Source organism: Lonchura striata, chromosome 18, assembly GCF_050655825.1.
Source record: "Lonchura striata isolate lonStrDom1 chromosome 18, ASM5065582v1, whole genome shotgun sequence".
Taxonomy (NCBI): domain Eukaryota; kingdom Metazoa; phylum Chordata; class Aves; order Passeriformes; family Estrildidae; genus Lonchura; species Lonchura striata.
In genome coordinates this window covers 11,542,526-11,556,629 of record NC_140720.1, presented here as the reverse complement: position 1 = coordinate 11,556,629, position 14,104 = coordinate 11,542,526, and the positions used below count along the sequence as shown (strand labels likewise).

General features: G+C 50.6%; 1 protein-coding gene across 3 annotated transcripts in view; it reads left to right on the top strand.

The window, feature by feature from the left end:
- STX8 (syntaxin 8) overlaps window positions 1-14,104 on the top strand; it is an 82,438-nt gene that overhangs the window by 20,317 nt on the left and 48,017 nt on the right. The window contains exon 7 of one of the 3 annotated variants that reach the window (XM_085556906.1): window positions 3,769-4,047. The exons of the other annotated variants lie outside the window; for them this stretch is intronic. Within the exon in view, the coding sequence (XP_085413032.1) occupies window positions 3,769-3,992 (224 nt within the window). The 3' untranslated portion in view covers window positions 3,993-4,047. Of the gene's footprint in view, window positions 1-3,768; window positions 4,048-14,104 lie in introns of those variants that run through there. 3 annotated transcript variants of the gene reach the window in all.

Genomic DNA, 14,104 nt, shown 5'->3' with positions numbered 1-14,104 from the left:
GCAGAGTGGCTCTGTCTCCAAGCCTGGGTCAGCAGCCAGATGGGAACCTGCACAGGGGGCTCTGGAGCTCAGGGTAATTTCAGCAGTGTTGGGTGATTGGAGCAGCGTGAGGAGGTGTGAGATGTCCTGCCAGGGCTTCACAGAGGGGCTGCTGACAGCACGGGGAGGAGCAGGGAGCAGTCATCCCTGTGCAGCCTGTCAGGCTCTGCTGGGCTGGGTTTATATCCCTGTGCAGCCTGTCGGGCTCTGCTGGGCTGGGTTTATATCCCTGTGCAGCCTGTCAGGCTCTGCTGGGCTGGGTTAGCTGTGCAGTCCCATCCTTTTTGTTTTTCTCTGCATCCCACAGTGTTTGTGCTCTTGGGCCTGAGATTTGGATCATTTGTCCTTGGTCCCCAGCTGGAGAAGGAATTGTTTTGTCTCCCTGCTCTGTGCAGAGAGCTCAGCATCCCCTCATGTGAAGCCCAGACCCACACACCAAAGCAGAATGTGAAAAATGGAAAAGCCAAACCTGAGGCATTGTTTTAAGCAGCTGAAGATGTGGGTTATTGTGGGGAGCAGCCAAGGGCTCAGCAGTGCCCGGGCTGCTGAGCCTGTGGGGGCATTTTGCTGCTCTCGTGGCAGTGGGGATGCAGGGGATGCTGCTGCTGCTGCAGGGGATGCTGCTGCTGCTGCAGGGGATGCTGCTGCTGCTGCTGCAGGGGATGCTGCTGCTGCTGCTCCCGGGGCTGCTGCAGCTCTGGAGCCACACCTGGCAGGGATGAAAGCGCCGCTGCTGCCCGGCCCTGCTCGCACACAATGAGCCTGGCTGGCCCCTTGGCACGGGCAGCCTTTTTCCTTGCATAGTTCAGGCTGTAAAATAACTGCTCCACATTTGTCTTCTCAATTATGTGGATTTTTCCACGGTTAGTCAATCCCTACCTCGCCCACCCCGCGCTGGGGAGGGGGAGGCTGTCTCCCTCATCTGTCTGCACGGGGACCAGAACTGCTGGGGAAATGAGTTTCCAACTTTTTAAAGCCTTTTGGGATTTTTTTTGATAAGAATTATGATCTTAAACATCTTCTTCGTTAAGCCTTGTCTTTAGTTTCCTCCTGGAGAGCTCTGGTAGGAGCCTCAGCTTGTAGCACATGAGAGTTTCCCATCTGCTTCTTGGGGCATTTGATTTAAACTGTTTAAAAAGAAAACAAAACCGAACTGTAATTGTAGATATTTCAAAACGCTGATGATTTTTTTCCATGTTAATTTAGCTTTTCCTCCGTTCAAGAAAATCTCCAGTTGAGGCTGTGGAGAGGGGATTTATTTTCCCAGCCTGCTTTCCTGCTTTCTTAGGATGTCTGTCATGTGTCGTAAAGGAGCAGGAAGGGACAAGCCCAGTCTGTTCTCCTGTACAGCCCTTTTTGGTAAATCCCCACCTGTCTGGGAGCAGCTGAATTCTGGACCCTGACCTCCAGTCGCTGCCTGTGGCAAAGAAAGGCAGGGATAAATTGCCCTGTGCAGAGCAGCCTTTGCTAGAGGATCCAGGAAAACCTTGTGCCAGTTTCTGTATAATCTTGTTTATTTTATCCTTGTAGATACACCAAGGTGTTCTACCTGACTCATTCTCCTCTGGTTTTTGGCTGAATTAGGAAGGTTTGGCTGAATCAGGGAGAGTTTTAAGGTTTGAGGCAGGATCCCAAATGCTTTCTCTCTGCTGCAGGACGCGGCTGCTTTGGCATTTTCTCATGATGACGTTTCCCTGTGTCTGGGCAATGTTTTGTTCTCGAGTCCTTAAGCACCACTTAGGCTAAAAATAATGTTTTATTTTTAAATATTTGCTATTTGTGGCAGTGAAACACAGCTTGATGGTTTCTACTTCAGTGTGACTTTAGCACTTCCTCTGTGCCTTCCCCTTCTCAGAGGGCTTTTTTGAGGTTTTGCAGGGGCAGGTTTTCAGTGGCTGCCCTGTCCCACATGCCTGGGTGTGGGAAATCCACAGGAGGAGCTGCTTGGGCAGGCCGTGCTGGGGAGGAGGTGATCTCCAGGCTTTGGAGGATCCTGCTTGCTGGGAACCAGATGCTGCCGTGTCACGGTGATTTCGGTCGGGGCTGCTGGGCACTGATGGGCTTTTGATGGATTTCCCAGAAAACCTGGAGGGCTGGGAGCTGCAGGGATACAGCACGGGAGAGGAGGAGAAAACCACGTTTCTGGGCACGTTGTGCTCCTGAGGTATTGCTGGAATCTGAGGAGTGCTTTGAACTGGGCTCCCTCAGCCCGAGCCGGCTTTTCCCTGCTTTTCCCATTACCTCCAGGAGCGTGGCCAGCTCATCCCTCCTCCCAGCCCCTCTCCCATCCCTCCTGTTCTCCTCAGCAGAATAAATTGCTCCTCTGGCAGTCCTCTGGAGGGGCTGCACCGACTGGCAGTGCCCCAAATCCCCGGGGAGCAGCAGTTCAGTTCTGCTGCCCAGCACGCTCACTATTCCAGCTTGTTCCTCCCGGGGACTGGGCTTGGGCTGAGGCAGCAGAACCCAGTCACAGGTGCAGCACTGGGCATTTGCCATGTCATTTTGAAGTGTTAAGTTCAAGGAAAGCTGAGGTGCCAGGTTGTGCCCGCAGTGTTGGTGGGAGCTGATTTTTCACAGAGGGGTTTTGGCCTGTGCTGTGTCAGATTTTTCTGTTCAATGCCAGGGGCAGCTTGGAGGGCAGAGAGAAAGCTGGGAGCAGTTGCTTCCTCACAGCTGTGTTTCAGTTAGAAACCAAATTAATGTGACATAAAGTGGCATTCTGTTAAAATGGTGAAGCTGGTATCTTAGAACATCCCTCTATCACTTAAAAAAACGGGTAAAATCATTATACTGTAACTCTTACTATAAATTAACTTCCCTGCAAGCTTGAGTGTAAACTTTTTGTCTGAATTGCTGATGTATTGAGTTTCATTCTTGTGCATCCCAAAGCAAGCTGGTGTGGGCATTATCCTGTTTATGCCAAGTATTGTGCCAAGCCCTGCCTGGCTCCAGGCCTCTCCTGTGATCCCAGGGAGCTCTGGGAGGGACTGGGATGTACTTGTTCCCACTGAACTGCTCTTTCCAGACATCAGTAACTGGAATAATCCTGCAGCACAACAGTAGTACAAGTCTTGGATGTGGAGGCAAACAAAATTCCACTTTCCTTTCTCCCAGCAGTTTTACAAGGAACGCTTCAGCATGAAGGGAATAAATCACACAAGGTACATGAGGTCCCATGACATGAGGTGTCTGGCATCAAAGTGCAGGGGCACAATCAAATCTGGCTTTTGGCTGCGTGCATCGTTGTGCTGAAACAGCTCCAGGGCTGTTTGATCTCACAATTTTGTTGGAAATTCTCTTACAGGACCAAGTTTGCTGAAAAATGCTGGTTTGGGGCCAGCCTTTAGTCTGAAACATGTGTGCCTAACAGCCTTTTTCCAAGCTCAGGGAAGGAATTCAAATGATACCTTTGTGATAAAAGGTGATGGATTGGGCTCTGAGATACCAAGGCCACAATTCCCAGTTTGGAGCAGGACACCCCAGGGTTCCCAGTTTGGAGCAGACCCTGGACTGGGAGCAGGCACCCCAGGGTTCCCCACGGCTGCTCACCTGAGCTTGCTCCTCCAGGTGTGAGCACAAATGCCAAAAGGATTTGGCTCCCAGTCCTGCCAGGATTTCAGAAGGTTGGCTTTGGTTTGGTTTGGGCAAACCATAGGTAAAAATAAGATAACATGTGGTATGAAGTGCCCAAATGTTTGTTGTGAATAACCCTGAGCTTTGTGTTTGTAGGATCTAGAGGGAGCAGCAGCACGAGGCAGCCCAGAGCCAGGGACAAAGCCCAGATCTGTGTCAGCTCTGGGGATGTGGTGCCCTGCAGCAGCACTGGCAAGAGGGATCAGCATCCAGCTTCTCCTTCTTCGCTGGGGAGAGAAGCACTTCTGGGTGTAGAGGGAAATTTTTGGTTCTTACTGGTTGGTTGTCATGGGCTTTGTCATGTTTGTCATTTTGTGTGAGGGAGTTAGGGTGGGAAACGGTGATTTGGGTAAGAAACATAGAAATGGTTAATTTTACTGTGTTAACACTCTTGTAATGATGGTAATGATAGTGCAGAGCTCTGGACCTTTCCTTGTTGCTGGTTTGGGGGCTGGGGCAGGAGGGGGAAGGCAGGAGGTGCCCACTGGGACAGGGAGGGACCATGCCAGGCAGGAGGGCACTGGGAGGGCATCTCTTGATTGTGGTGCTCCTTGCCTCCCAAACCCCTGCATCCCCTGGGATCTGCCATGAATAGCTCTGCCACCTGCCTTTATTTTGGAGTGTGGAGGTTTCCCCGTGCCTGTGTTCCCCAGCACTGTGCACAGGCTCTGGGTGTCACTTTGCTGAGCTGGTTCCCAGCCTGTGCTCACTGAGAACCTGGGCTCTTGCCAAGGAAAATGAGCAGTGGGAATTGAGCTCTGAAGTGGCCTTCCAAAAGGTGGCATTTGCAATGAATAGAAAATCAGATAAGCTGGGAGGAAAGCTTCCTTCTGCTTGAGCTTAGGGCATGGGCTGCCTCATACGTGCTCACTAGAAAAAGGGATTTTCACTTGGAAATTATTGTGAAGTCGAAGCTGCCTCAGGGCACCAGCCTGGGGGTGGGGGAGACCCAGCATGGCACACATTCATGGGCTGAATTACCAGAGTTCTGAATTTGGGGGCAGGATGATACTTTTCTGGGTGGCAGCTGGGGTCAGTGCTGGCTTTTCCAGCTGTTCCATGTCACTAACCACATTTTAGGGGTCATTTTTGGGGTGCTCAGGCTTAAATTGGGGCTGCAGTGTGATTCTTCCCCCTGCTTGAGCTGCTGTGACTTCATTGCAGGGGAGAGCCCCACCTGATCTGTGTTACAGTGGGAGTTTTGCTGGTGCTGCAGTGGCTGCTGTGCTCTCAGTGCAAGGAAAATGAATTCCATAGCTGGAGACCACAGCTAGGAGAGGGAAGGCTGAGGCTTTGAGGGTGAAATCAGAGTATTCCTCCCTTCTGCTCCAGGGCCAGCCTTCACCCTCAGTGCCTGCTGCTGCTGCTGAGGCTCCCTGAGCACCTGCAAGTGATTTTCTCTCTGGGCAGGTGCTGGGGAGAGGCCAGCAGGGCTTTGGGCAGCCCTGCCCTGCCCGTGTCAGTCCTGTGAGCTGTCCCACGTGCAGGGAGGTGTTGCAGAGGTTCTGTTTCACCTCCTGGCATAAGGAACTCTCTGAAGTGGAAATAACCTCCAGATCTGCCCTGTGCTTCCTCCCCAGCTGCAGTTCCTGTGGGAAGGGAATGGCAGGAGGTTTTGTTGGGTGAGGGAAGGCTGCATCCATCAGAACCAAACATACATCAAAAATGCAACAATCACAGCTGATTAAAAAGAAATCTCAGAGCTTTGTTGTAAGCATAAGGCAGATTTCTCACTCTGCTTCTCTTGAGTGTTCACAGTGCAAGTGTGGTGGCAAACTACCCTGAACAGCTGTGGCTCTACATGGTTTTATTCTGAAGGTAAAAATTGTTCCTCAGACCCTGCTGAAAGAGAAACTTCCAGACTTCTGTGAATAATGTGGGGAAAAATCCATTAATGCAGAGGCTGGGGATCTTTTAAAGAGAGCACATGCCAGGCTTGCTCTGCTTCAGGCTCTCAACTCGTGCAGGATACAAATTACCAAATTCCTATAATTTCTGATCTGTATGGAGTTTTTCCTGTTTGATACTTATCAAAGCTGGTTATATTTATTTTTTTGTCAAAATCTGTATGTATTTGATGTACAGCTGAGCTGAAGAAGGAGTTACATTCCTGTCTGCAGGCCTGGCCCTGTCAGACACCTACAGAGGTCATCTCTCCAGGAGGGCAGACCCAGGCCATGCACAAAATGCCCAGGAACCTTCTCCTGCTGGCCAGGTCCTGCTGCACACTCGGTGCCACCACCTGGTGAAGAGGACCTCAGTGAGCAGATCTCAATCAGTGTTTGCTGGAAGGTGCTTGGCTCTTCTGCAGGACCTGGGCACTCCTGCTGTCAGAGCTCCTCAAGGTTCCTTGTTCGAGTGAGGGCAGAGGGAAGTGGAGTGGGATTTTGGGGTTTCTGTGGCCTGGCTTCTCCTCCAGCTCATTAACATCACCCACCCTGTGACATGGTGACAGCTGAACAGTTTATCCCCTGAAGTTAGCAGGAAGATTAAGGAAAACTCTCATTTCAGAGCTGCCAGGAGCCTTTATAAGGGATGTGTTTTAAACAAGGCTCCCAGTAATGTTTAAAGAAATTGGAAGGGGAAAACCAGTTTTAACAGGGATTAAATAGAGCAGCTGGGCACTAAAGGCAGCAGATGTTGTCTGCCTAAATCATCCAAATGTACAGACACTGCCAAGCACAAACACAGCCAAACCCCCATCCCTCAGCTTGGGATAAAAACATTCCATAAACGGACTGACACTGCTGGTTTCGGTGAGGGGTTTGGGTTTTGAAAGGAGGGAAGCTCTCCAGAAGTTCTGACCAGCAATTATTGTGTGAAAATCAGCCACAGCCACGGCTCTGGTCCTGCCCAAGTGTCCCTGGGCTGGCCATGGCTGCTCCACTGAAGCTCCCATCACATCCTCTGGTGTTCCTGGATCAAAGCAATGGTGATAAACACTGAATTCTCCAAATTTAGCTTTGCTCAGGAGATCCTGGGTAAAATGTGTCACTGCTGGCAGCAGCTCTTCCTGCCCAAAGCTGTGAACTGAGGAGCTGCTGACACAGCCAAAGCTGTCCCCAGTGCTGCAGGGCCATGGCTTTGTGCTCCCTCCTGCAGAGGATGCTCTTCCAATTGTTGCCCCAAATCAGAACTGGTTTAACACCAGCTGAGGGGCTGGGAGTCGAGCTGCTGGTGGCTGCTGTGAGCCTGTGGTGACTCCTGCGTGGTGCTCAGAGGATTTGGTCCATGGTTTGGTGGTGCTGTTCCATGCACTCTGCTCTTCTGGTCTGTTCTAGGGCTTGGAAGAGTTCCTTCTGCTGGGAAAAAAGGGGAGGAGTGGGGGGAAGAGAAATTCAGTAATTGAACATATTTCAGTGTTCCTGCGTGTCCTTCCCCACATCCTAAACATGAAAAATATCAGTGAGTTTCCCTTTGGCCCTGGGGGAAGAAAAAGGAGTCTCCAGCTGGAATTCATGAAGGTCTGCTGGAGGAAGGAGCATGGGCTTGGGGTGATCCCTCTGGAGCACAAGTGCAGTGCTGAGGGTGAACAGCTGGTTCCTGCACACTTAAACTGTCCTCAGCACCACCCTCCCCACTGCTTCCTCATCCCTTCCACGTGGGAGAGAAGCACAGGGAAAAAATAAACCACAAAGCATTGAAAAAGGAGAGTTAGCAATGCAAAGGTACGTTTTGTCCTTTGTAAAAAAGAGGGCACTGCTTTTCTCCTTGCTTTTAAAACAAGGGCTGTGTTTTATTTTCAAGGTGCTTTTGGTTTTATTACTCTGAAATAGCATCACATATTCACAGATAGAAACCTCAGAAAGATCTGCAGATCCAGGCTAGTCTTCTCCCTATCAAGTCACAAACTTTTTACTAATAGTGGGCCCAGAATTCATCAAAGTGGGACAACTCCTGACTCTGAGCTCCCCTTGGGCCCATCTTGGGTGCAGCCCTGGCTGGGCTCTTGTGCTGCCCAAGGTGTGTCCTTTGAGGCCTTTTGATAAATCCATGTTTATTCTTTCCCTCTGCCCAGCCTCTCCAGGCAGCAGGAGGGTGAGCTCCTCTCTGGGGGTCTGCTGTGCACAGGAAGGGAGGCTGCCCTGGGCCAGAGAATTCCTCCAGCTACTCCCCATGGGCGTGCTGGGATGATGGATAGCTCAGCATCTTTGTTCTTTGTTTTCCTCCTGACACTGGCAGAGCTTAAATCAGGCGAGAGAGGGCCTGACAGGTCTCCAGTTACACAAACAAGGGGTGCAGAGACAGGAGTGTGTCGGTGCTGCTCCTGGCAGGGTCTCTCTGGGAGTCAGGGCTGGGACAGGGGGTGAGGCTTGGAGGTATTGCAGGAATGGGATGTGACTGCAGGGCCTGGGATGCTGTCCAGGAACAGCCTCACGAGGAGCCTATCACCCTGTGCCCTTTGGGATGGATCCTGGCTAAATATACTGTGTGTTGTCAGACGCCTCACTAAAAGAAAATAGAAGCTGTTGGCTTACCTTTGTGCTCCTGCTGCTGCTTTTTCTTAAAATAATAACTCTCAGGGCGATATTAATTTGTTCCAGCTTCCATGGAGAATCCCCCGTCTCCCCAAACCTCAACAGGAATAAATACGACTGCGGAGGTGCAGCTTCAGCAGGGGAGGAGATCTCCAGTTGCAGGTTAATGTCAGGTTCTCAGCATGGAATTGAGGAATTGAGAGGGGTACAAGCTGTGCTGTGGAAGGTGCTCGCTCCTGTACACCCAGGAGCAGCTCTGCTGTGGTGGTCGCGTTCCTGGCTTGCCCAAGTGCTCCCTGGGTGCTTTTGGGCAGGGTTCTCCACCTTGCTCTTTGTTTCTAGGCCCCCCAAAAAGGTATTTCCCCTGGGATGTGCTGGGGAAGCTGAGCTGCCCTTCTCTGAGAGCTGGCTTGCTGACAGCTGTGGGATCTTTGATGTGCCCTGAGATTCTCCTGCCAGATCCTCCGTTTTTTTCTCCAGCGTGGTTCAGGGCATGGTGTGATGAGGGTGGAGTTCCTGAAATGGATGAAGCTTTGAGTTTGCTCTTGATCCACTGAGCTGCAGCCATGGCCTGAGCTCGTCCCAAACCTGACCAGAACTTTGCTGCTTTGATGGGGAGAGAAAAATGAGGTGGAGCAGGTGACACTTGTGCCACAGGGCCAAGGCAAGCCACTGCACCTGGGCACAGCTGTGGGAAAAAGGCTCTGAACTTTCTGCTCCTCATTTCAGAAGAATGAATTGAGGAGAAGAAGGTCCAGAGAAGAAGTGAGGGCTGTGGAGGTCAGTGGGAAAGCACAGAGAGGGCTCTGATGGCTGGGCTGTGCAGTCTGGCCAGCTGGGAATGGATTGCAGATAATGGTTTGCTTTCTGTTCGTGTTTTGGCAGCAAAATATTGGGGAGGGAAAAAACTGCTGTAGCTGAAGAAGGATATTGGTTCAAGAAAAAATGGGAATGAATTGACCATTAATAGTACAGAAGAGAAAATTACTTTTCTTTTTTCTTTTTTATCTGAGAGATGAAAAATTCCAAAGGAGCTTCCAGAAAAAATGGGCAGAAAATGATCAGTTTTTAAAGTGGAGTTCAGATTTGTAAAAAGTTTGTGACTTGATAGGGAGGGAACTGGCCTGGATCTGCAGATCTTTCTGAGGTTTCTATCTGTGAATATGTGCTGCTATTTCAGAGTAATAAAACGAGCTAAACCATGTTTGAAACTGATTGTTTAATGTATAATACACCAACAATGAAAAACCAGCTGTATTTTGAATCTAGAGAGTGGCAAACCCAAGTATCAATTATTTTCATTCTTTCATTCTATGGAAAGACCTCATTATCAAAAATTCATCAGAAAATCTTGGTGTATTCTGAGAAAGCCACTGGGATGTGTGAGGCACTGAGATGCAGCCAGGGAAGGAACCTGCAGTGCAGAAGAAGGAAGAAATCTGCCCAGTGTGGTCACCAGCACTGGGGGAGTGAGGGAGATTACCATTAATAATTTCTAACCTTCGTGAGCATACATTATGCTGCTAATTTTTTCCTGCTGCTGAATTCATGTCAATGTTGAAAGTATAAACAATCCCCTGAATAAAATTGTGTTTGGTTTGCCTTGTCCCACGGATTAACAAATCTGATTACTGCATTTAAATTTAATGCCCGAAAAATTCCCTAAATGAATGATTCAGTGTGAGGCCATGAGCAGATGTAATTATCTATGAAAACTAATGAATCATGTCGTTAGGAGAGTTCTCCTTGCAGCTGTCTCCAATTAATCCGTCCGTCAGTGCTGGAGTAACGCTGTTGTGATCCGGGGTAAGGTTCTGCCCCTGCTCTGCCCTGCCCCACTGGGCAAGGAGGAGTCTGCCCTCACTTTTAGGGGTATTTTTGGAAGATGCAAAGCCCTGAGTGTGTGTTCTGCCAGTCCTCCTGTCATGGAGGGCTGTTGGATTTGCTGCGTCCCTTCCATCATTCCCTAAGCAGCAAAGTGTTGCAGAAGTGAGTTTTGGGGAGGATTCAAAGCTTTTGCCTGCTGATTTGTGCCTGTCAGTGTTCTGAGCTGGGATCTGGGTGCTCATGTGGGGGGCTCTGCTGAGCAGCCCCTTTTGCTGGGTAAGGCAAGTCCCAGTTTGCTCAGGGAACCCTGATACCACCAGAGCAGATCCAGGAGCTTCTCCCCTCTCCAGGTAAGTGGCAGAGGATGTGGAGTCTCCAACAAACAGCTCAAATGTCCTGGAAACAGCTGAGTGAAAAGAGTCAAGTGTTCAAGGAGGCTTCCAAAAGCCTGGGGAGGAGGGATTTCCTCTTGCCCAAGTTCCAGTGTTTGGTGCCCACGTGGCCCTGTGGCAGCTGCTCTGTGCCTCTCCACTGGGTCAGTGTGCTCAATGATAATGTCCATGTTCATTATCTGGTCAATAGTCAGGTTTTCCCAGGCTGGGGTAATGAAATGAGAGGGTTCCATGCCAGCTGTAGGTGTGCAGCAGTGCTAAGTCAATGTCTCAGCTTTCTGGGCTGCTGCCCTAGGACTGGGCACAGCAAACCACGGGATGCCCGAGGCTGCTGGAAATGTGTTTGAGTTTAACTGTGTGCCTGCTGGGCACCTGAGAACTGCTGGAAATGGTGTGCAGATGAATCCCTTGGCAGTTTACCCTGCTGCAGAATAAGGATTTTGGACACAAGAAAGAGCAAACCCCTCACCTGGAAGGAGGGATGTGGCTCAGCTGTTCGGGGTCAGTGGGGACAAAGACCCTGGCTGCAAGAAGCCTTTTCCTACATCGTGTAGGACGTGGGGAGCTGGATAAAGGTGTGGGGTGAAGATGTGTGCAGGGGAGAGGGACCATCTCAGTGCCCTCCCTGCAGAGAGGGAAGGGCAGGCTCTGGGAGCAGCTCTGCCTGAGCACAGCCCGGGCAGGTTTGTTGTTCAGGGGGCACAGCCCGGGCAGGTTTGTTCTTCAGGGAGCCTGGCACGTTTGCAGTGGTTCCCTGCTTGGGCAGGGCTGCCTGGCTCCTTGTGGAGCCCTTCCACCTCTGGCTCACCAATATTGGCTCTGCCCCACTGTGGGTGCATTGATGGCATCTCCTGCCAGCACAGCCTTGCTTAAACCCGGGATTAGGAGGGAAAGGGAGCAGATTGCAGGGCATTAACAGTTTGTTGGCATCGCTGGGCGGAGGGAAGGGGCAGAGGAGCGGGGCTGCTGTGGCTCCTGCTGAGCAGCGTTTGCTTTGTGTGCTGCTGGGCACAGCACAGCGCTGGCATTGCAGGCGTGGGGGTCTGGCAGGGCTTTGGGACACCTGTAATTGCAATTAGCAGCCAGGAAGCAAAAAGTCACCGGCCTGGAGGAAGGGGATGTGCTGCAGTGGGGAGGTGGGTGTGAGCAGCGTGGCCCCTGCTCAGCACGAGCAGCAGCGCTGTGCACACAGCCGAGCTCGCTCTCAGTGATCAAAGCCAGGCAAAAGGGCATTTTCCTCTGCACTTAGGGGGACTTCCTATAAAAGGGCTGTGTGAGGTTTGTTTGTGAAAGTGCAAACGTGGAGAATTGCAGAGAGCAGGAGTTGACAGAGGAGAAGCAATTTTTGCTTTTCCCAGTGAGAGTGCGCTCGCAGATCCACGGACGGCGTGACCCCAAAAACAACTGGAGTGACTGTGCAGGGAGAGGGAGCTGCTTTGTTGTACCACCTGTACTGCACTGTGTTCTCCTCGCTATTTTAATAGCTAATTAATCTTGATTTGCTTGGATTTAAGAGTTTTTTTTTTTTTCTCTTTTGGCACATATGTGCAACCTATTATGTCATAAATCCCACACATTTCAGCAAATGTCATCCTGATTGTTCCCTACAGCACAGCATCCTACTAGGGAAACATTCAAGGTCAGGAACTTGGATTCTTTAACCACTGTATTTGAGGAAGCCGGTTTATTGTTCTTTCACAGCAGAACAGGGTGATTTCTTTTGGACCTATATCACATTGGCAGCCAACCTGGAGAGGTCAGAATTGCCTTAACGCTGGAGGGTCTGTGGGCACATTAATCTGTCCTCATAAATTAACTGGTGCACCCCACAGATGCCAGCACAGGGCATTTCTGAGTGTTTAGTGCTTTTATATTCCTCCAGAAGAGGGAATTATTTCTGTGCACTCAGTGTCTGACCTGCATCTCATATCCTAAAATCGATACAAGTATTCTTTGTCCTTTTTCCTTCTGTCTTTTAGAGGGTTTGAAGGAGTTGTTTGGGGCTGGAGGAAGTGACCTTCGTATCAAATAATCCTGACTTGGCGACTTGGGGCTTTGGGTAACTTCCTTGTGGCTATTTGTGCTGTGAAAGCTGAATTAAAAATTTGCAACTGAAAGTCTTAAAAAGTGAATTAGGGAAGTGTTGACTCCAAAGGGCCATTAGCGTGTCCTCAGCGTGGGATGTGCCTTGTTTTTCCTTGCTGCTTAATGTATAGCTGTGTCTGACCTTTTCCCCGGGTTGTTTTGGTGGGCCTGTGACGGAGATGTCAGAAGGAAAATGTGAATTAAAACATCTTGTGTAAGGAAATTGCTTTCCTGCTCTTCTCCAAAAGGGAGAAAACTCATGAAAATAAAAGAGGGAGAATCCTCTCTTAGTTTGCTGTCTGTAATGCTTTTAGTTTCTGTGTGCCGTTGCTGTGGTGGTGGCATTTGGGTGTTTTCAGGGTGCCTGGGTGTCCTGCTCCTGTCCCTGCAGCAGCTCTGGGTGCTGTCCCTGCCCAGCTGCTCCAAGCAGCCTCACACCAGGGCTGGCTTCTTTGTGAAGCTCCTTCAGCCCCAGCAGCTGGATGTTCCCTGAGCTGGTATTCCCTTCCCAGGCAGAACACAGCTTAATTCAAACTTTTTGTTACGTTTAAGTAGCTAAACCAAACTTTGTAGACATTCCAGTTCTTGAATCTCTCTGTGGCTGGAGCTCAGAAGCTTTTTACTTTCTTTTTCAGAAATCTTTGGAGTGTTCTTTCTTCCTGCTAATCTGTCTCAGGTTTTTTCAGTACCCAGTGCTGATCAATGGTTTTCTGCCCAGCACTTGCTGGGTTTGGGGCTCCTGACAAGCTCCTGGGCGGTGCAGAGGCTCTTGTGCAGCTCAGCCCTTTCACAGCCAGAGTGGGCTTGTGGTCATGTTGACAGCTTGACACTGCCATGGCAGTGATTTGTTCAAGCTTCCTCCAGCAGCCCTGTGAGCAGAGCAGACAAAGGGAGGCATGGGCAGGAGCTCCCGGAACGAATTGGGGATTGAGGAGAGGCTGGCCTGGGACATCCCTGCGGGTCTGAGCCGAGGGAGGCGTTTGGCACCAGCACCACGGGGCTTGTGTAACACAGATGCTCGATTCATCTCCATTTTGTGCTGCAAAACCAGCTTTGGAGTGCTTGGTTTATCCTGCAGCAGCCTGGAATCCAGGAGAGAGGAACCTTAACGGGACAGGAGAGAGAACGCCGGGAGTGTGGGGTGGGAGGAGACCTAGAAAAGGTGGGAGCTTTAGGAGGGGATCCTGAAGTGAGAGCAGAGCTCTGAAGTGCTGAGGGAGGAGCAGTCCTGGGCACTGGGCTCGCTGGGGATGGGAGCTGGGGAAGAGCCTGGGACCTGAGCTCCTGGGAGCTGCAAATAAAACATCAGTGGCACGAGCACAGGCAGGGCAGGGGTGGTGCTGTGGCAGGAGGGGACTGCTCTGGGAAGGAAACGTGACATCGGGGCTTGAGTTAAAGTGTGATAAGCATGCACAGTGCTCTGCAGCAGCTTTGAAGATTTTCTGACACAGATGCAGAAGTCCCACAAGTATGTGAGTCACTGTCACAGTCCTGCATCCTTGGCTGCACTGGGACTCGGAGTCAGAAGGAACCAGGCAGGAAAACTGCTTTAATACACTGTGGATCTATGCTGGGGCCAGAGGATCAAGTGCCATCAGCACCTTCCCTGGTCTAGAAAGTGCTGAATTCTGTTAATACCCTTAATTCATG